General features: G+C 37.6%; 2 protein-coding genes across 3 annotated transcripts; one reads left to right on the top strand and one right to left on the bottom strand.

Moving 5' to 3' along the window:
- Positions 1-1,626: 1,626 nt before the first annotated feature.
- Positions 1,627-10,250, bottom strand: spast (spastin). Of its 2 annotated transcripts, none has more exons than XM_028006839.1 (16): positions 9,746-10,250; positions 9,583-9,666; positions 9,418-9,501; positions 8,463-8,614; positions 6,896-7,029; positions 6,720-6,813; positions 6,556-6,630; positions 6,368-6,439; positions 6,212-6,287; positions 6,034-6,125; positions 5,839-5,918; positions 4,962-5,004; positions 4,802-4,881; positions 4,655-4,725; positions 4,452-4,492; positions 1,627-4,345 (listed from the first exon to the last, which is right to left on the bottom strand). In XM_028006839.1, the coding sequence occupies exons 1-16, from the start codon at positions 9,861-9,863 to the stop codon at positions 4,220-4,222; spliced, it is 1,422 nt and encodes a 473-aa protein (XP_027862640.1). In that variant the 5' UTR covers positions 9,864-10,250; the 3' UTR covers positions 1,627-4,219. The 2 variants fall into 2 exon arrangements, with proteins under 2 accessions (XP_027862640.1, XP_027862639.1); XM_028006838.1 differs by having other exon boundaries at positions 9,418-9,504; positions 9,746-10,249.
- A 258-nt stretch (positions 10,251-10,508) lies between these two features.
- memo1 (mediator of cell motility 1) lies at positions 10,509-21,647 on the top strand. Its single transcript, XM_028006840.1, has 9 exons — positions 10,509-10,973; positions 12,721-12,802; positions 12,880-12,948; positions 13,183-13,295; positions 14,011-14,122; positions 16,567-16,709; positions 16,811-16,887; positions 17,439-17,543; positions 18,097-21,647. Exons 1-9 carry the CDS (start codon positions 10,913-10,915, stop codon positions 18,226-18,228), a joined length of 894 nt encoding a protein of 297 aa, XP_027862641.1. The 5' UTR covers positions 10,509-10,912; the 3' UTR covers positions 18,229-21,647.
- The last annotated feature ends 845 nt before the right edge of the window (positions 21,648-22,492 follow it).

Below are 22,492 nucleotides of genomic sequence, written 5' to 3'. Positions count from 1 at the left end.
AAACCTTCATTTGTGAGCCACATGCCACTGAAATCCTCAAAGGAGGAGCAAATTTATTGTATTCTTCCAAACACTCTTCCCAGATTTATAGGTGCGTTGAATTTTATGGAATGTAACCTTTCAGTTTAAATTAAAACTATCTGTTTCAAGAATTCAAAGGGTTACGGGACAAAAGCACTTTCCACTGGCTGGTTTTAGTTTATCATTTAGCTGTTCAATGAGACAAGCACATTTTTTAATATGAGGTAAAAAAAAAAAATGCAGTGAAAGCCAGATCTTGGCAGGTGTTCTGCAGCTGGGTGCTGAAATGTTGAAGTGAATCACTTTAAAGACAATTTGTTTGGTCTGTTACCCAGCTGGTCAGGGATTCCATCTTTTAAGTGAGTGCTAGACTCTGGATTAAACTTTTCCATGTGTGAACTGATGGTTATTCAATTTCCGGTAACCATGTTTTCTTCTAATCCGTCACTTTCTGCACATGAATCAAATTTTTGATCTGTTCACATGATTTGTACACATTTATAGACATCCTGTAATGCCCATTTTTACAATATATCTATATTTTCACCAACATGCTTTTTCTAACTCAGCCAGCAAGTATGTTGAAGTTTGTGTGCCATGCAGGAAGCTCTCAGAGCCAAGTAAACAGGAAAAAAAGGTGATGATTAAACCATAACCCGAGTCTTCATTCCTGTCTGCCGCTATGAAAGAAGCTCTTCAGTCATGACATGTTAAAAAATAACACTATCCAATATCTGTCCCCTGAGGGAAGGAGAGTAGGTGTGGTTACACTGCTGACAGAGAGTATTTTACAAGTTGATCTGATTTAAAAGGCCAACAAACTCCATGAATCTGAGGAAAATGTTTCAAGGTAAGAGAATAACCAGAAGCTGGTGATGCAGTCACTGGAATTCACAAAGCACGAAGACTTAAAGCTAAGTTTGCCCATTTCCACACAGCGGTACGGCATGGCTTAGTGCGGTTTAGGATGCTATTTTGTCTGTTCCATTGTAAAAGTGGACCTACAATCAAACCATGCTTCACCATTCCTGGGCTTTCTTCAGTTGTAGCAGTGTGGCATAGTTAGGGTGGAACGTCTGGCATCACACGACACAGTCTACTAATTTGGGGACAGAAAAACATCACAAAACACTAGTACGTCATGTTTGCCGTTGCACTACAATGATGCAACGTTAGGCTTTTGGGTTTAACCCGGCCTGCCCAATGAAAGTCCATTTAATGGTGGAAATACTGCCCTGAATACCGAATTGCGCCGATATGAAACAAGGCGCTAAAGAATAAAAGGCGTTGTCCCATACTCTTTTTGTTTGTTTGAAGAGTGCTTTTGATTATTTTGTTTTAAAACATGAATTCTGCACAGGTTTATCTCTGACCTGTCTGCTGTTTGTTCTCTAACAAACGTGAAGCTTTCAAAGATTCATACTGAAAAAAAAATTACACACAGGTGGTTTCTGAGTAGGAATTAGGTGATGTCAGAAGGCAACTGCAATGGATTTTATTGAGGGATACCAGAGTAAAAGGGGGTTTATACATTTTTACAATCTCAAAAGAACAATGAAGTTTCTGATTATGTGACTAAATATGGGAAGGTCGTAGGCATTTGAATGTTGTTGAAGGAACTTTATTAGCATAAAATAACACATTCTCACCATGTAGTAACTCATTTCTGAAACTGTTTTCAAACCACAATCGGTGATGGACAGTTTTGCAGCTGGATTATGTAAAGTCACTGAACCCACAATAAAAGTATATGGATGAAGAAAATGAAACCTAGAACGGAAGATTTCATCTCGTCTGTCAAAAAGTAAATACATAGTTCTTCTTCATGCTACAAACATTTCAATCACTTGAATACATCTGAGAATGTTTTCTGTTAGTCACATCTAATAGTTGCAACTTAGGTTTAGAAAGAAGTTGGATGGAAGAAGAGCTGCAGCACCATCTACCGACAAGAAAGAAAATGCTTTGAGTTAGATGTGAAAACTTCTCTGTAATCTTACCAGAAAAAGCAATTTAATACAACTTTTTCTACAGATGTGTTTTGTACAGGAAATAATTGAAATATTATATTTTGTATGTGTTGTGACATATATATATATATAAAAAATGAGATGCATTATTTTACTCCATGATGCAAACTTTGAACTGGTCTCAGTCCTTCATATTTATTTGATAAGGGACAGAATATATGCCACTGTACTTTTCCCAGTATAAATATTCCTTAGCCAAGAGGCCAATTTGCAGGCCAAGTTCAGTCCCTAGTATCACAAAAGGATCAATATCAAAGAATAAACATCAAAATGTCACCAACACATGCATGTATAGTATATTTGATTCAATAACAACTTTCTACCTTAAGAAATGTAATAACTGGACCAAATCTGACCAATTGGAGTGACCCACTCCCATGCTGTCGAACCAACTTTCCTTAAAAGATTAGTAGTAAACTGTAAATGAACCAATAATGTGAATTTGTGAAGTTTAAATGCAGAAAGGAGGAGCTTCAACTACTTCACTCCAATAAAATTTGCTAGGTTTTTTGTTTAGCTAAAATGTGGCAATGATGCTATCTCACTTGCTATTTATCAAGAATATTTAATGTTCTCTACAGATTTGTTAAGACAATTAAAAAATGAATTTAAAAAGCAACAATGCACATTAAATTATCAGCTTTCAGCCATTTTAAACAATTTAGGTTTTTACCATTTTATAAGATTTCAAAAGATTCAGTGACCCCTTCAATTAATAGAAAACTGTGTCCCATTTAATTTGATGTAGCTTTTAAAAAAATAATGTATTTAAATGATTTGTAATATTTATCATTTATTTTTGCAGCTACATTTTATGTGCAAACTGTGATTTGAAAAGTCAAAGTCTCAGACTTAAATTTCCAAAGTTCTCTGTTCATTTTAGGCTTTTTAAAAAATATAAATACAAGAGTTAAAAAATAATTTATGAAAGAGTTTTCTCTGATGGTCAGACTAAAAATGTCAAAGCTGATAAAACCAGATGGATGGTTGGATGTAAGGAAAAATGGACAGATAGATGGTTCAAAGAGATGGATGGATTGAAAAATTGATGGATGAATAAATCGGTAGATGGATGGGTTATACAGTGCTTCCAGAAAGTATTCAGTGTGCTACACTTTTTCCACATTTTGTGTTTCAACCTTATTCCAAGTTGTATTAATTGCATTTCTCAGAATTTTACACACCCCATTTTGAAAATGCATAAACAACATTTTAGAGTTTTGCAAATGCATTAAAAATAGAAAACCAACAACAAGAAAAAGAAGGGCTGTGAATACTTACGTAAATATAATTTCATGATTTTCTGTTCTTAATAAATTTGCAAACACGCTCAAAAACTTTGTTTTACATTGTGTAAAGTTTTGAGGAAAGATGTTAAATTAATACAATTTGGAGTAAGACTGTAACAAAAGACTGGAAAAATTTAAGTGCTGTGACTGTATGACAAAGGATAGATGGAAAGATGGACAGAAAAGATTGATTGTTGGATGTTGTAAACAGATAGATGCATGAAAAGAATAGATGGATGGCATGATTGATATGAAAACGGATGGATGGATGGATGGATGGATTTTGTGTCTTCCCCTGACACAAAATCCATGATAAACTGAAACCTTGGATTAAAAAGAAAAATCTAACATTTAGTGAAGAGACAATGACACTTTAATGAATGTCTTTATTCACAGATGAGTTTTTACATCTACTGGAGTTATTCGATGACATGCCATAACTAAAAGAAGAAACAGTTCATTTATTTGAAAATAAAAGTTAAGTAAGTGTATCTACTGTATAAGCTGCCTGTGCTCTCTGAACACAGCAGCAAAACCAAGCACTTTGGCAATTTTCCCAATTATCATTGCTTTTTAACTTTGGTGATGTCTGTACATGGTGATGTCTGTAAGTATACTTACAGATATCACATAGTGATTTTTTAACATCACTATGTCTGTAAGTGTACTACAGCTACTAACTAACAGGATGTTTTTATTCCAGGGGTAAGGCAGGAAATTTTGTACAATAAATTATGATTTTTATCACAGATAGCAAATAAACTTTTAAGAACTTTAAGTAGTTGGAGAGCCTTTCCATAAAACAGAAAATCTTTGTATAATGCTTCTCCAAATCACCTCATGGTTTCCATACAGGTAAACAAAGAAGACCACCCAGGATCAAAAAGCAGATGTATCTCCAAAATCTTTGTTCCATTTGGTGTACATATTTAGAGTTGCTGGACTAACAGTGGGCTTGATGCGTTTCAGGGATTCCTCAAAGTCTTTCATCTTGATGTTGCGCATCTGTGAGCACAAAAAGATGTGAACCACACACATATAGGGATGCAACAGCACACAATAAACAGAAGGTGTGAGTGGCACTCTGGGTATTTTATCTGCATCATCTCACCTCACTAGCAGACATGCTGCGGACATGTTCAGGCCCCAACTCTGAGAGAAAAAAAATCAGAATTAATAAACTTCCTGGATGTTCTTGATAATAAATCAACACAAAGAGGTTCCCATGACTATCTGAGTCTTATTCTAAGGTTTTTCTTTACCAGGGGTGCCAATAATTGTGACCATGTGACCAGGAGGATAGATGAGTAATACCTCTAATTGGGCCCAGTGCCGCATCTTTGGCTAATGACGTCAGATCGCTTCCTGAGTATCCTGCAGTTGCTCTGTCAGAGAACATTATGAAGAATTAATGCAAAAGTAAACTAAAATGTTGCTCCTTTAAGGCTGTGCAGCACTCACTTTGCAAGCTGGGAGAGTTCACTCGTGCTTAGTGGATTCCCGTGTTTTCCCAGAAGATTTTTAAGCAACGTGCATCGTGTCTAAAGAAAGCAAGAGTCAAAACGTGAGATAAATCACATTATCTGTAAAAGTATAGAGTGTCCTTATGGATGGGTAGTACCTTCTCGTCAGGGAGCGCCACATAAACTCTTTTTGCAAAACGCCTGCAGGAAAACATAAAACAGAACTAGAGATGCGCAGAGAAATCATCCGGTGGGTCAGTGAACGCATCATTTGCAAGCACACTGGTAATTACAATGACACTTAGAGTTTGTTATCAAGTGAAAAAAATGCAGTCAGAGGAAACAGAAAGCATTTAGGATTTCTCTGTAAAGGAAAAGACAACTGCTGTTCACCCATTCTGCCACAAGAGGGGATGAGAGTTGCTTACTGAATTAGGTAATATTGACAGTAAAGGTCTAACTCATCTGACACAAAGTCTGCTACTACTAATGCTAATCATGTTAACAAATTACAGCTAATCATTTTGTCTTTGTTGTAAATAATAATGAAATCTAGAGCTGTGTAACACCCACTGCTCTCTAACGCAGTGTGTTGCATGAGTGTAAGTTGACCAACTATTGAACAACAGCTGATTAGATTTACAGATGAGCTTTTTTTAAACGTTAGTGAGATATTTTCTGTCTTGTAAAGAAACAAATACAATATGCTGTAATTCTTTTTTGTTAGGATCTTATTTTACAGATACCTCTGTGCCAGAACCTGAAAATATTTATAGATTTCCACTGATGTAGACATAGAGAGATGGCACTATTACTTTTGGCTGTTTTTATTTTGCCATAAACATTTTTCAGTAAGAGATTTCAACTCTTAATTCTTGCAGAAGGTAGAAAAACATGACTGTTGTTATTTATAGTTCTTGAAGAGAAATCAGAATCAGAGCTTTACAAGATCAGTGATCTAAAATTGGCCACAAAATAATTGGATCGGTGCATCCTAAAAATACCATTCTGCAACATGAACAGATTGATTCGCACCTTAAGACGGCTTCATCAAGCTCCTGAGGCCTGTTAGTTGCTCCCATCACCAGAACCTTCTCCTCCCCGCCTGACTGCACCTGAGATCCAGAGGTGCTTTTGTGAAAATGACACCCAAGTTCTCATGTGTGATGGAGACAGAGACGCTCGGAGCAGAATCCCAGATCAAATGTCTGAGCATGCTCACATCCTCACCCCGTCAAACTCGATGAGGAACTCCGTTTTTAAACGACGGGAGGCATCGTGTTCCCCCTCCCTCCTCTCACACAGCAAGCTGTCCACTTCGTCTGACAGAAAAACAGAAAACAGAGAGATATTGTTTCTTTCTGGCCTCTGATAGGAAAGTAAAAGCCTGGAGTAGAGTAATACCAACCAATAAAGATGACGGAAGGCTGCAATTCTCTTGCAACTGCAAACAGCGCTCTGACGAGCTTCTCACCTTCACCCACCTGCAACAAAGATAAAGGGGAAGGTTTGAAAGAATTGTAGCATCAATTACTTACTGCAGAAAGGAAAGCGTGTTTCTTACATATTTAGACGTCAGACTGGCAGCACTTATGTTGAAGAAGGTGGCATTAGACTCTGCAGCAACTGCTTTGGCCTAGAAAGTGGAAACAAAAGCTATAATTCACCAATAATAAAAGGCTAAATCATAATATGTCCATGAATGTTTACAAAATAATACATTTTCATGTTTTTAATGTTTTTTGACCGTACCAGCATGGTTTTCCCATTTCCAGGTGGGCCGAATAAAAGCAAACCACGTGCAGGTGCCCTCAGTCCGGTAAACAGCTAAACAGTAAATATGAGACCAGTTTACAAGTTAAACTAAAAAAAGCATAAAAACAGTAAGTCGAGATTAAACATTTTGAAATAATAACCTCTGGTCTTAAAGAAGGAAGGATGACGATTTCTTGGAGTGCTTGTTTAGCCAGATCTTGTCCAGCGATGTCTTCAAAGGAGACAGAAGCCGCCCTGCAGAGAACAGGCAGGACAGCTTTAAATGTGGCACCAGTTTTATTTAACAAATTCATATGAAGGAGATGCCTTAAAGTACCTGTCAACAATCTCATTCAGAATCAAGTTGGCCAGTTTAGAGTCCACATTCTTGAAGTTTTTCATATCCCTCTTTGGAGGCTGTTTCACAGCAGGAGGTCTTCCATTTTGAGCTCTTCCCATGCGAGGGGTCACCTGGACAGAGAAAATTTTACAATAAACATTGGGTATATATTCAGTTTTATAAAAGTAGATTTCAGAGAGAAGCTCACGGAGCCTGGACACAACAGTTCATCTACAATGTTTGTATAAGGTTTTCCCTTAAAGTCTTCACCTCCAGTATTGCCAGATTGGGCAAGTTTCCACCTAGTTGGGCTGCTTTTGAACATGTTAGGCCAGAAAAACAAAATTAGGCTGCTTTTCACAACATTTGGCAGGTTTTTAGAAAGTGTTTATTGTGTGGCAGAAAAACACACAGCTTTTAGTAGAATGCCATGATATTGTATTAGTTGTATTAGTTAACTTATTTTCAAATGCCTAAAATCTGTCAAATGTGACACCAATGATTAGTCATTGGTTAATCAACTGTAACTGTATATTAGTAATGTAAAACAGAAATCGCAGTGCAACATTTTGGAGTTTGGTGGGTTTTCTGTTTTGTTTGGGCTGGAAGCTCTCAGTCAGATCTGGCAACCCTGTTAACCTCGTCTGTGGGAGAAATACCTTAATCAAGACCTTCCATAAAAATCGTTCATTGTAGTCCACTCCTATCATTCAGATCTTCGCTGTCGTCCAAACAAAAACATCTTGAGTTTGTCAGCTGCGATTCAATCCAGAATATGACTGGTCAAAAATGCTTCTTACTTTTACAGCAGCTTAATTTGTGCTTTGCTCACACGTCTGCTGATCAAAGCCTTCTGCATGATTCATCTCTTTAAAGCTTAAATCTATCACAATATAGTTAACTCCCATGAGAAACTTAATTTCATACCCTCCATCTCATTTTTTTCTGACTTGACTTTTAGCATTTTCACTGGAACAGCTTGTCTAATGTAATTGTTATAAATATAGACAAATTCCCTTATATAGTCATATTTAGCCTCCCAGAAAACTGTAGTATATTTTCTTCAGATCCTTTAGCTGTCATATCTTTCTGGTCTCTGTTGACTAAAGTGGAAATAATGTATTTTCTGGAGCTTGAGATGCACTCAGGTGATCTCCATTCCTCTCATTGTGAGGCTAGTAGCACCAGCTGGCTGGACCTCTGTTGAATTAGGTCAGTGACTGGTGAATAATTATGCAATCACTTATTTTAAGTTGCATACTTTTGTTTTATTGTCTATTTTGTAGAAATCGGTTTTCATTTTGGCATTAAAGGATTTTTTTGTAACATCTTTATTTTTAAGATGTGTAAAAGCAGCAAAAAGATTAAAGCATCTAACATTCTGTTTCTTCTTCTTCTTTTTTCATTAATTATATATAAAAATGATAGATGTAACATTATAAAGGGCACTTTCCAAACCGCTTCGCTTGTTACCTTCTGACAGACTCTTCAGGTAAAAAAGTGTGTATGTTTTGTTTCTCACAATTATCTCAATATAAATCCAAATACCAGATAAAAACATCACCTTTGGTTCAATGGGTCTTGTTGGTGCTCTGACAGAAGTTGAAGGTCTGATGGTGGAAGACACTGAAGGCTGGCTTTTGGAGTTTGGATGTGAAGGAGCAAGATTTGAGTTTGAGACAAGAGGATTTTTACTCTTAGATGCTAATGTGGCCTCTGTAAAGGAACAACAGAGCAGAGTAAATACACAGCACCTTGTTCTCAGTTCATCCCCCTTAAGCTTCTTCCACATTTAGTCACAACAACTTTAAGGATTTTATCAGATTATGTGATAGACCAACACAAACTAGTAGGTAATTGTAAAATGATGTGCTTTCAAAAATGATTTACTAATAAAACGAGAGAAGCGTGGCATGCATTTTTATTCAATTGCCTTATCTGTAATACCTCTATATAAAATCCAGTGCAACCACCTGACTTCAAAAGTCACCTTATGTTGATGGATGCAAATTGCATCATGGTCAGTATGATGATCTTTGTGCAAGAGTGGCAAGAAAAATGTTATTGTTGAAAGAAAGCTTAAAAGAACACATTTGGTTTACTGGTTGCCACAAGCAGTTTAGGGGGAACAGAAAATGAACCCTGCACATCACCCTGAACATACTATTGCCCTGTGAAACATGGCAGAATCAGCATCAGGATGTGGGGATGATGAATTTAGCTAAATGTGGGCCACTCCTGGAGAGAGGTTGAAAAAAAACTTAAGAGTAGGGTGGAGGTTTAGGATGCCTCCCTGCAATTACAACAAAACAAAAGTGCCAATATAACAAATGAATGCCACATGTTTTAGAGTTCTGTTTTTAAATTTGTTTTTTGAAAAATGTTTCCTTTAAGTTCAAAATTTTTCCACTACTTTGTGTTGATCCATCTCATCAAACCTTTAAAAAATACACGGAGGCTTGTGGTAGTGACTTATACTTTTGCACTGTTTGATGTTTGATTAGTGAAATCCCACCCACCTAACAAAGCAAGTCGTTCTTTTGCCATGGTGAGATTGGCCTTCATTTTATCTCGCAGTCTCTTCGATCGATCATATTGCTCTCCTGCTGGTGAAACCGAAAGTGTACAGTGAAGTTTATGTGTGTTGACTAGAGCCCTCAGGTGAGACCAGGGAGTCTCCTTACCTGTCCCTGTGATCTCCACAGCAATGCCTCTCTCCAGCTCAGCTATTCCTTTCTTGTACCACTGCACGGCTTCCTCCTTCTCTCCTGTTTACACGCCGAGGGGAGACAGGTTAATTACAGAGCTGTCAGCCAGCTGATGTGGTAAACAAACAAACCAACCCACCATCGTCATCTTCGTCGATCCTCAGTGCCTTCGATATATGCTCAAACGCCTGTTTGTGGTAGTTTTTAATAAGTTCTCCGCTGTCTTTGTGCTTAGGAGCGTTTGTTTTGGCAGACATTACTCCAGCGTTACTTTCTCCTCCTTCTGCTCACTGCTGGCTCAGTTAGCTCGTTGTGAAAACAAACAGCGCGGCATTTAACATCCAAATGTCGAGGCCTGTTAAGGAAGTAGTCTGTTTTATATCATAAACTTTGTGTGACAAATGTTACTGAATATGTATACACCATCGCTCGATCCCGCCGCTAGCTTCCGTTTTTACCTCTTCAACTATTCTTCTCCCATGTGTTATGGTGAAAACAGACCGCGATGTCAACTCGTAGATTGCTATCGCCACCTACCGTTGTGGAAGATGTATGTCGTTCTTTGTGACAAGTACAGAAGTACTGTACAAATTAGAATATAATTTTATCTGAAGCGTCCATACTAAAGTTCTTCCTTCCCACATCAACCGGGTCAGTTGTTCTCCTACCCGCTTAATGCAAAAAGAAAAATATTTATGACAAATTGTTTGAGGGCTTTAAAATATGGTTTTGAATGCGCAGGATGCAGCGCCCTTGTCCTATTTTGAAAGTGGTGAAGAAACTCCACCCCGATGGCAGTCACTCTCCTCGCCGGCTAACAAATGGTGCGAAGCCTCTCGTCCATGTAAAGGCTCCACCCTCTTTACTTCTGTATGTAACCAATCAAAATACCCGGCGTCACTTTGATAACAGTTTCAGCCACGCCCCTTACCTGGCTTTTCCAGACAAATCAGTAATCCTCTGATAGCGACTGTGACAGCTCCAGCCTTTCATATTGTTGTCGTTATTGTTTCAAACTGGCACGGTATTTTGTAATTTGTGCCTTTTTAGATTCCACGGTTACATTTCCGGGCTGTCAGAACGAGCTGACTGAACTTACTAACCGGTAACCACACAGAGGCCATAAGCTAGCTAGCCCAGCTGTCTCTACAGTCCAACTGCCGAGTGCTCTTTGTCTATTCAAGTCAGCTAGCAGAAGGCGCTGTGTAATCTGTCAGTGGGCAAACGCCGGAGTTTACAATTCTGTTTCATTTCCCCCGGTTTGACGAGAATCTAGCGAACCAAGATAGGCGGCTTGGGAACCAAGATGTCAAATCGAGTGGTGTGCAGAGAAGCAAGTCACGCCGGGAGTTGGTACTCAGCTTCGGGTAACTGTCAGCTCAGCACGGTCTGCGTTAGCATGCTGAATCTTAACTCGTGTTTTTTCTTTGGTTGTGTGTCTTATTATTATTATTTTTTGTGATGTATAACCTGCAAAATATAATAACGGTTTAATCTCAAATCTTCCTCCGCTGACGTTGATTACCGACAAATAAAGATAAGATAAAGTCGATAGGCTAACATTTGTCTTATATGATGCTCCTTTTCTGTGTCACCCCATGAGGTGCACGGTGAGTTTAAGCTCCTTCAGCTCTGTATCTTCTGGTTGTGTCTGTAAACAGACGGGCTTCTGCGGGGAGCAAAATTACATTGATGGGGTTTTTGAAGTCAATCAAAGCTAACATGGCTAACATAGCAGAACTTCTTGGCCCACATGCTAACTGGTACACTCTTAGAAAAGTCCCAGCGCTCTTTAAACATTCAGCAGTATGATAAACTGTTGTCATTATGGTCTCTTGTTGTTCTCCGGCCCGCTTAGGTAATGTGTTGAAATTCTCCCTGGCGTCAAACAAAGGACTGGGTAGGGCTTGGCAGAAACCAGAAGTTTCATGTTGCACCCCTTCCCCCATTTTACAAACCGTGAGCTATTTCTTATAGAAAAATCCCTACAAACCGCCCAGTGTTTCCACTCAAAAGAAGAATGGGTGGAGTAGCCCAAGTTTTTCCTCAAGAGTAGCACTACTTCAACATATTATTACTCGAGTAGAAGTACAAAAGTATTTGGTAAAAATGCTACTCGAGTGCATAGTGACTGATCACAACATATGATATAATATTATTTGGAAGTTCTGTTATTTTAAAGATTAAAATAAATAATACAAATGAACAGCATGATTACTAACTAAATTCAGGAAGTCTTTTTTTCTATATAAAACGTATGAAGCTAATACTTACTTGAAGTAATGTATGTTAGAACAGGCTGAAGTACTGTATGTCCAGTGGCAGAGCATGGTGTTTACTGTATGTTGATTGGGCCTCCAACTGGCAGATAGAAAATAAGATTAGAACAAGCTTGTGTATAAATAACAAGTCTCAATTTAACATAAACTGTAGGTGTGTGTCTGTAGCATTTTTGTTTTTGTTAAATTGTGTTTGTTCATTTAGTGATATTTTTCACAGTGTGAAAATTATCCAGACATTTATTCAAGTTAAAGCACTGATACTTCATAATAATAATAATAATAATAATAATACTTAAATAAAAGTATGGTATAGTAAACCCAATTCTACCAGTAGATTTTTCTTTTTCCAAGAATGTTACTGAAGTAATGTAACTGGTTACTACTCACTTCTACTAGTACTGAGCAGAGTGCAAACGCTCAATTTTCATGTTATTAGCTGAGCTTTTAATATTACAAATCCAATAATGCATTTCCTTTTAAAATCAGTCTTCCTACGTTTAAACAATTTTACTCATGCATTTTTTTCTTATCAAATCATTGAAATTTCAATATTTATTTTTTTCATTTATAACCTATATTTAATTAGATGGATCTTACTAAGATTCAAAATCTCTTTTTCAAGAGAGACATGGCCAGGAAGGGCAATAACACAGAGATGGCTGCCAATTATAAAACCACAAGCTCAAAATGCAATTAAAAATAACAAACAAATAATCTAATTAGATAAAACTAATTACAGTTTATTATAGCTGCTTTTCTGTGGTTTTTGTATATATCTGCTCTTCTGCACACATCGCCATATTTATTGTTATTTATTTGTTTTGCTTTTCAGGATCCCAGCTGAATGCACAACTAGAGGGCTGGCTGTCCCAAGCACAGTCCACAATCAGACCTGCTAGAGCCATCATTGCACCGTAAGCGCACACTGATAATCATCCCTAGAGCATGTGAAATAGTATTCACGCTTTACCAACATGTTTTCTGCTTGCAGCCATGCCGGGTATACCTACTGTGGTGCTTGTGCAGCACACGCTTACAAGCAGGTGGATCCCTCTGTTACGTAAGTCCCTTCAGCTTTCTGGCTTTATTCCTCATTCAAGAAAAAAATGTGTTAAATAAAAGTCTCTTACGTTTAGGGTTAGAGGTTAAGGTGCTTCAGTACTTAAACTGAACAAACAGATGCTGTGTAGATAACAGATAATAACCAGACACCACAACCAGGCGGTGCTGGTTGTCTGGTTGTGTGCTTTGTGTGATAATGGCACGAGTGAGATAAATTCCTCTTGGTTTTCAGTCGTAGGGTGTTCATTCTGGGACCTTCACACCATGTGCCCCTCTCCCGCTGTGCCCTGTCACCTGCAGACGTCTATAGAACGCCCCTCTATGACCTGAGAATCGACCAGAAGGGTACTTGCAGCTTTCACTCCTAACTGTGATTTCTGCTTCTTCTCTATATGTTTGTCTTTAGGACTTATGTGCGAATGTATTCCAGCTTCTGATTTATTCAAAGAGTTTGGATTGAAGATCATCCATTAGTGGTTTAGCAATATGTATATATATTTATATATATATAAATGTCTTCAGAACGTAATTTGTAAATAAAGTTGAAAAACATATTTCTTTTTTCTTCCACTTCACAATTATGTATTATGTATTTGTATTGTTGATTGTTGACATGAAAGTTCAATAAAATGTATTTAATTTTGTGGTTAGAACTTGGCAAAATGAGAAAAAGCCCAGGAGTATGAATTATTTTACCGGGTGTATGCTTATATTTATTGAAATTACTTGGAAGCATAGTGATTTATCTGAACTGTAGTCTGTTAGCTGTAATACTAGAATGGATATTTTAAGATAAAAACAAAGTTGACCTACTTCTTTTTAATTATGAATCTCTACATAGAAAAGGAAAAGTCTGAAGTTGAATTTGACAGCTCAGATAGGTTAGACATCCTTCAGCAATTTTTAAAGGTTGATTCTGTGATTTTTAATTATTTTTTTAGGTAAAAATTTCTTTGTGTCATCTTTATTTACATCTTAATGCTTATTGTACTCATTAATTTGATCTGAAGCCAAACCAGAGCTTTATCGTTCACTGATAATTAAACTCTGTATTTTGCAGTTTACGCAGACCTCTGGAAGACCGGGTTGTTTGAGAGGATGAGTCTGCAGACAGATGAAGATGAGCACAGTATTGAAATGCACTTGCCTTACACTGCTAAAGCCATGGAGAGGTAATGCACATGGGAAGGGTGCAAAGTTTCACAATTTTTAATCCAAGATGCAAAGAATTGAAGTAATCCTGCAAAGCTGTAGCAAGGCACAGATTACGTGGAAGACATCTTTCCAACAAGATGGATTTTATTTTTGGCCTCAGGTGAAGAATGCTGGATTTTACTTATTCACTGATCTGCCCATGCAGTCTTATGTCCAAAGAAATTAAAATCACATACACACAGCCGAGCTTAATTTCTTAGAAATGTGTTTATGATGTTCAGGGTTTGTGGTGTTTTTAATTTTGCCCGATATAAACCTCCTAGAACATTAGGACATAAATTTGACTGAAGGTTTGATTTTGTTTTTCACCACAGTGTGCTGTAAACAGAATGATTTATAATGTTTTGCACTTTTAGTTAGCAAAAAATATGATCAGCTGACGGGATGACTAAATAATATTACAATGCTTAGCAGTCTCTTTCCACAAAACTCCATCTTCAGGCTCCTGTAAATTAAATAGTCCTGCCTCCCGTCTGTAACCTTTTTTCTATACTAAGTCTCTGCTCAGATCATTTCTGAGTAGGGACTCAGCATGTTGATACATTGCAGTGGAAATGTATCAATATGCTAGTTGATTCGGTACGCAATTTTGTCGGTTTATATTGTAAAAGCGGCCCATAGAACTGATCAGAGCTGAAACAATCCTACCCTGTTTCAGTTGTAGTCCGTAGGACTACAGTACAACTAAGGCGTCGCTGCAGAACACACTTTATTGAACGAGGGACAGAAAATGTCACTACTTGCAACAAAGAGGAGACTTACATTTGTCATTGCTTTAATAGAACTCCATGTGAGGCTTTTGGGTTGAACCCCGCATGACCAGTGAGAGTCCAACTGGAGGCTTAAACGCTCTCCTGAATGTGTAGGACCATAAAATGATGTACAGCGCCGCACCGAACTGTACTGCTCAGTGGAAACGAGATATGGATGACATTCTGCTGGCAAACTTTGTTTAGTGGAGACGCATAGCCACATTTTCCCCTTGTATATGTATAGCATAAAGCACAAATCTCGGTTGGGATGCAGTTGTATCCATCCAATGAAATAATGTGTCATTTAGCAAACATCTTACATGTTTAATAATACATCACAATAAGCTAATCGCTGATCTGATTGTGGCACTTTCTGCATTGCAAAGAAATAACAAACCAAGTCAGCCCCAAGTCAGGTGCAGTTTTGCTGATATCTAATGACTCCGTACAATGAGTGCGTAAGGCACTTTGCTGACTTTGAAGTGTAGAAACATTATCCATATGCTTTTCTTGTGGAGAAGGCACATGCACACATCCAGATGGAGATTATAGAACTACAGTATAACATCACAGAATGTCTCCTACTGATTCTCACACTTTCCTCCTTCATCCTGGAGCCCAGGCCCAAACTTCACCTATTAGCTGCGCAAACATCAAAAACCACGTTAACCATGCTCGCAACACACAACATACCACTCAACAGACCTTCGTTCAACTGTTCAGTTTTTCTGAGAAAGACTGCTCTGAATATAGTAGAAAAAATTACTTTAAATTATCAATCTTCAAAGTAGGTATGACTTATAGCACAGTTGGAATGAAGCATCCAGAGGCAAACGGCTTTTCATTGGATACCTGCAAAATCTGCAGAGGAGCAAAATGGAACAAACACCTGTGAATCCTCTTGCATCTACAAATTGTTGAACCAGTCACACCCTTTTTCCATTAGCGTTGCACAGTGGCTGTTGAGCACTTTGCTCTTTGCTACAGTCTTGTCTGACTTGTGCTGCACTTTGTCTCCAGTTAAGGAAAACGAAACTTGAAAATGTTTTTGTATTGTGTCCAATAGTGCTTTTCCAGTCAGTTTATTTATATAGCGTCAATTCACAACAAGTGTTGTCTTGAGACCCTTTACACAGATCATTCCAATTCAATCATACATACATTCCAAATGATTCTAGTAATCAAACAGTGCAGTAAGCTCAGTTTATTATTCAAATTAGTTTAAAAACTGTCTAAGGAAACCCTGCAGATTGTATCAAGTCATTGACTTCGGTATATTGTTACTCCTAATGTCCTGCAACATGGCAGATAAGTGGAGAAAAAGTCATCTAGCAATCTAATGGATAATACCAGTTATGTTCTGTTTCTTTCAACTCTTTGCAAAGCAAAATATGAAATTCTTTTTTTTGTTTTGCTTCTCGGTGCCCTTATGTTTGGTGTAATCCAAATTACACTGATACACATGAATAATTGATAAAACCTTCTGTTACTTCGGGTGGTGACTGGCTTAAAGAGGGATTATGCAAGAGATTGAACAGAGTACTCTGGTTCTTTATGTAGAAAAACCTTTGATTTCTGTATGCATGAAGCTGTTGTACAGAGTGTGTCTAAAATGCAACTCGAGTTGTTCTTTTAATCTGATTTTGCAGCCACAAAGATGAGTTCAGCATTGTTCCTGTGCTTGTGGGTGCTCTGAGTGAGTCTAAGGAGCAGGAATATGGGAGGCTGCTCAGCAAATACCTGGCAGATCCTACTAACCTTTTCATAATCTCTTCTGACTTCTGCCACTGGGGTAGGTACCAGAAACTGAAAGAATGCTGACATTTTCACTGAGTTTGTGTCAAGCATGATAAAAGAATCAATTTTTAAATTTTGTTAATTTCTCTGCTGAAGGCCAGCGGTTTCGCTACACGTACTACGACGAGTCTCAAGGAGAGATCTACAGATCTATTGAGCATCTTGATAAAATGGTAACTACTTAGAAAGACAGGGTAAAATGTGAATGTATTAGTAGATTGAAGAGCTCTAGCAAAAATGGTACTAAATTTATCTTATTTACCGGATATGGAAATAATGTTGATACCTTTAGATTATATTGATTTTACTTGCTGCTGCTTATGTTTTTATGGAGAAAACTAAAATAATGGTTGAATTAAAGATATGTTCTAGTATATTTTTTCAAGCGGCTTTCTTTATGATTGAACATACATATTAAAGCAATTAGTCATATTGTGTATTACCAGCAAAAGTTTTTTTTTTTGTGAAAATGGTAGAGCTTATTCAAACTGAGATAAACGTTTGAATGTAAGACAAAGAGGAATTCCTCCTTGTCTAAATAAAAATCAACATATTAGAAGGCATATCCAAAATGTTTTAATCTAAAAATAGGGCAGGTTCTCCCTTGCTTTTGTTGAACACCCTAATGACAGAAAACATAAAGTCCAAAAATACCTTTATTTTTTACACTGTCAACATGGTTTGGCCTACATTTTTTAAAATGTAGTTTATTCTTCTTCTGTAGGGGATGGGCATTATAGAGCAACTGGATCCTATTTCTTTCACAAACTACTTGAAGAAGTACCGTAACACCATCTGTGGACGTCACCCTATTGGAGTGCTGCTAAATGTAAGAACAGCTGAACACTTAATCTACTGTTTTAGTACTGACTTTTAGTGAATAATTCTCATTGCTGGTTAAATATCCAAGTTTTACTAACACTCTTTCTGTATGATATGAGAAAACTGTTGGTATAATGTTACACTCATTGAGAAACTGTTATATTGTTGTTGTTAAGATGGTAATAAATTAAGTTTTTATCTAGTTTGTGTATATAAGCACACACACACCGACACCTTCAGGTGATTTAAAGAAATCAATTAATTTTTACACTGAGAGGAAGCCAGAGTACCTGGAGAAAATCCATGCATGCACAGGGAGACTCCCAAAACGGAGAGAAATAAAAACTTTTCAATTATTTTAAGATATTAACAGATTTTTGTGCTAAAACACCGCTTTGTGTTTTATCACATTGATTCCCAATAAAAAAGACTGATTGTCTCTTAATGCAATTTAGAAAGTTCAAGGAGTATGATGAAGGAAGGGTCACAGCAATGTTTGCAAAATTTTGTCTGCCTGCAAACCATCATTTAGAAACTAACGATCTGTTTCTGTTTTGCAGGCTGTGGCCGAGCTTAGGAAGTCTGGTTTAGAAATGAACTTTTCTTTCCTGAACTACGCCCAGTCGAGTCAGTGCAGGAACTGGCAGGACAGCTCCGTGAGTTATGCTGCTGGGGCGCTCATCGTTCATTGAGGTCAGCTTTTGCAGGGGCCACTGGAACGCCGCCACCCTGCCCTTACTATCTTAATGCCATAACCTTGACCCATGATTCTCCAATTCCTATCCCGTTGCCCCCCAACTCCCTCAGTAATGCCCACTATGTGCAGGAAAAACTTAGATAATTGAAGCCAATAAAATAATTTCCCTTAAGTCCCTCAGCTCTTCTTCGCTTTTCTCCTCCCGCCTCTTAGTTTGAAGTGTCTTCCGATCTTTTTGTTGCAGTGAAATTTCAGGAGAGGATGGAGGTGACTGGGTTGGAGGAAGCTCTGGGAGTAGCAAATCTTTCTTTTTGCATTATCCCCTTAGACCCTCCTTTTTTTTTTTCAACAATGAGGAGCAACAGAGATGTAAAAAAAAAAAGAAGATTTATTTGGATATGATGTGTTCTCTTATAACTTGCCCCCCCTGAAGAATACCAATTTAAATAAAACTGCAGATGTTATTGGAGAATATTCAGCTCTTCCTAGATGAGGATGGAGTGAGTCTTCTGACTGCATTAGGCCTAATGCTACGCTAACTTGGGAAACCGTGTCATAGGTAACTGCTACCACTATACAGCATAAAAAAGGGCTGCGCTCGACAAAGTACACTTAGACCCTACTGTATAAAACCAAAAAAAAAAACCCAAAACACACATTATAATCATAATATTAGTTTAATATATATATTTTATTCATATTTGAACCTTTTTTTACTTTATAGAAGTTTTGATAGATGTGATAGTATTAACTGGATTAGTGTGTAGATTTGAGTAGCATCTTTGTCAGTTTGGCTCTGAGGTTGTCAACATGGTTTGGCCTGTAGATCGATGTACGTACCACTAATCCTTTGATCCAGTCGTATGTTTATGGCATTACAAATGACATTTTCAGCACCTCGCTGCAGTTATGGATGCCACAGAAATGTAATCAAATCCTGACTCTGGCACCTTCTAGTTACAGTTTACACTTCCCTCTTGGATCTCTGTAGTAACTTGCTCTTCACACTGAAGTCATTACTTATTGTTTTTCCTTTTTCCTTGAATTGTAAAATGTTTTTGTTACATATTGAGTAGAGCTTTCTTCCAATGCGATCCAAACAAAGCAGCCAAGCTGGAATGACCACCATCTTCAAAGATTACATGTCACGTTTGTGAAGGAGGTTTTTAATTACAGCTTCTTGTTTTTGACTGAATAATGCCAAAACGTTTTGCACAACACATTTCAATTTCTGTCTTGGCTACTTTTGAAAGTTTGTTTTTCAAAGTTCCATGTCATAATTATTTCAAAATTGGTTTGGTCCAAATTTGTTATAAATCAGAACATAGTGGATGGTCAAAGTTTTCTAAATCTGCTCAAAAACAAAATGATCTGTCAAATTTTTCCCAGAACAGAACACCGAGAGATATTGCTACCAGCTGCATTTTGAATTCATTGGCTAAAGGTTTGGAAATACTGAAGCACAAATGCCCAAGAGGACTGTTGCTTTTACAATGCTTTGCAAAATTATTCACCCCACTTGAATTGTTAAGGTATTTTATTGTATTTTATATATCAGACCAATAAAAGATATTGTTACAAATAAAAATCAGTCTAAGAAATGTGGCATAGATTAGGTTTTAGCCACCTTCCCTTCCCCTGCAGGTCTATAGGGTATGTTTCTACTGGCTTTGCACATATGGAGACTGAAGTGTTAGACAGCAGTGTATATTTCAATGGCAATGCATTCAAACTTTGCTTGCCAATGACACATTTGGATGGGCTTTCAGTCTCCTTTATTTTCCACCACCTGTTAAAGAGCTTACTGGTCAAAGGAGAGCAGAGAAAATGTGGGTCAGTTGTGATCAATAACATCATTACAACATTTATTAATGATATTTTAATGTTATCTTTTTCTAACATGCAGCCTTCAAGAATGGGTTAATTTCTGTCAGATTGGATGGATTGATAATCACTTAGATTTTCAATCGCATTTAATTCTATTCTTTGACTGGACCATTCTGACATAAATTGTTGGGGTTAGTTCTCTCAGTAGAGGCACACTTCCCCCTCGGTCCCCAGTCTTTTGCAGCCTCTGCCATGTTTTTTCCCTGCTTCCCTATGTGCGGATGAAAAGCCTCCCCAAAGCCTGTTGTGCAGGTGGAGTGTGTTTAAAGTGTTTACAAGTGTTGCTTTTAAACCACATTTGACGAGAACACATTTTTCTGTGTGTTTGCAATAACCTTACATGACAAACGGGACTTCTTGTGGCTTTCTTCTTGCCACGTTTCCTTTAAGGCCAAATTTGTGGAGTGAATCTGTTGACAGGTCGTCCCACTTGAGCTGCGGGTCTCTCCACCTTCTCCAGAGTTACTCTGGTTCTCGTGGCTGCTTCTGCCTGGTCCATCTTATCTTATTAGTAGACTTGTGGTTGTGCAATACTGTTTTGAAGGCTATGCATAACGTTCTTCCTACTTCAAAATAATGTATTTCTTTGTGCTCATATAAAATACCAATAAAACACACTTCAATTTTAGGCACAAATTGGAAAAATTTAAGGGCGTAAATACTTTTGCAAGGCTGTATAACTCTGCAAATTGGCCACAGGAGCTGATTGGGCATTAATCATTAATAAAAGCAGCATGAGTTTTTAATAGAAACTTGACAATATGCAGCGTGATGCGTTTGCTGCTCATGGTAAATTACATTTATATTTTGCTGCTTTAAGGTAATTCCCGCCTCATTCCACATCTAGTATTAATGCAAATCTTGTTGAACCGAGTGGAACTCAGACTGAAGGCTGAACCCCCAGACTCACATGACCTCTTATGCTAATTTACAGGAAACTAGCAAAGCATGACACACTGTGCTATTGTGCCTTTTATCACTGTTGCACATTTATATATATATAAATAGATATATAAAGCATATTCTCACTTTCAGTCTTATTTTCTAAAATGTGTTTTCAGTTTTTGTGTACTCTTTCCCCTCCTCTTCCCTTTTGCCGACAGCCCAACTTAGTTTCCGGACCGCCCAACACTTCATCACTTCTTACCCTGCACACTCGACGTTGGGCTAAAATGGCACCCACTGTTATCTCCTTTCTCCGGCGAGGGAGTTCTGTTCTGTCAACTTCATTCTTGTAGCGAGAGACAAATAGCTTAACCTTGACACTGTTCATTTCTGTCTTCGGTTATTTGTCTTTTTAGAGATGTTTTTCTTTTGTATTTTCTTTTCCTCTCTATTTAGGATTTGGAAGTTTTCACATCGTTAAACTAAAAAAAAAAAAAAGATAAAAAAAAGGAAAAATACTGCTTATCTGCTCCCGTAATGGAGTTTTTTGATCTCAGGTTCCACTGACAAAGCATCCCAAAAGGCTCTTCAGAAAAGGCAGAAGATTCATGTTACAAAATAAGTAAAATGTACTGAAAAGCATGTCTGCTTAAGTGTCTTGTTTTTCTGTCACAAAAAAAATCGATTTTTGCTGCGTATACTTTCACTCATGGAAATTCAGAATGTCTTATCCTCTATAGATCGTTCTGAGATGAAATTAGAATATCATTGAAAAGGTCAATTATTTCATAAATTTAATTAATTTGATTATAGTGTACAGCAAATAAAGAAACATGAGAAAGAATGTTTGATACAGCAAAGTATGGTTATATATTCTGGGGTTTGCATTAGTTACTATATCAGTGCAGCATGGAGGAGCTCAGGCTGTGATTCTGCTGGGATGTAGTGGTAGCCCAGGTTGCTTTAATGGTTGGTTTTGGGTCATCTGCGCTGTTGGGTCTGGTGTGTCTCATCAGCCTGCTGACCTAAAGTTCATAGAGGATCCATGGGGGTGAGGTCAGCCCAGTTTGCAGGCCACTCGAGTGCCGTAAAGCAATAAACCAGCATTTGAACCTTTGGCAGTTTGGGGAGACACCAGATGCTGCTGGAAGAGGAAATCAGCATCGTTATAAAGCCTGTCAGAAGAGGGGAAGTACTTAAAACGTCCCAATTCTGTCAAACTTAATGTCTTGAACTGGATTTTTTTTCTTTTTTAAACCCAGTGGACCAAGACAAGCAGGTGACATGGTACCCAAATTGTCACTGAAACTTCACAATGGTTCTCAAGCAACTCAGATTCTTTGCCTTACAAAATACAAAATGTATTTTCATTTTAAGAGAACTTTGGGACACTAATCAACAGTCCAATCCTTGTCTTACTAGTCCCATATAAGACACTTCTGACATCTACTTCTAGCAGCTGTAGTTTATGTCCTGTGGGGCTCGTT

The sequence above is a fragment of the Xiphophorus couchianus genome, chromosome 22 (genome assembly GCF_001444195.1).
Source record: "Xiphophorus couchianus chromosome 22, X_couchianus-1.0, whole genome shotgun sequence".
NCBI classification, from domain to species: domain Eukaryota; kingdom Metazoa; phylum Chordata; class Actinopteri; order Cyprinodontiformes; family Poeciliidae; genus Xiphophorus; species Xiphophorus couchianus.
This window is presented reverse-complemented; position numbering and strand designations above follow the sequence as displayed.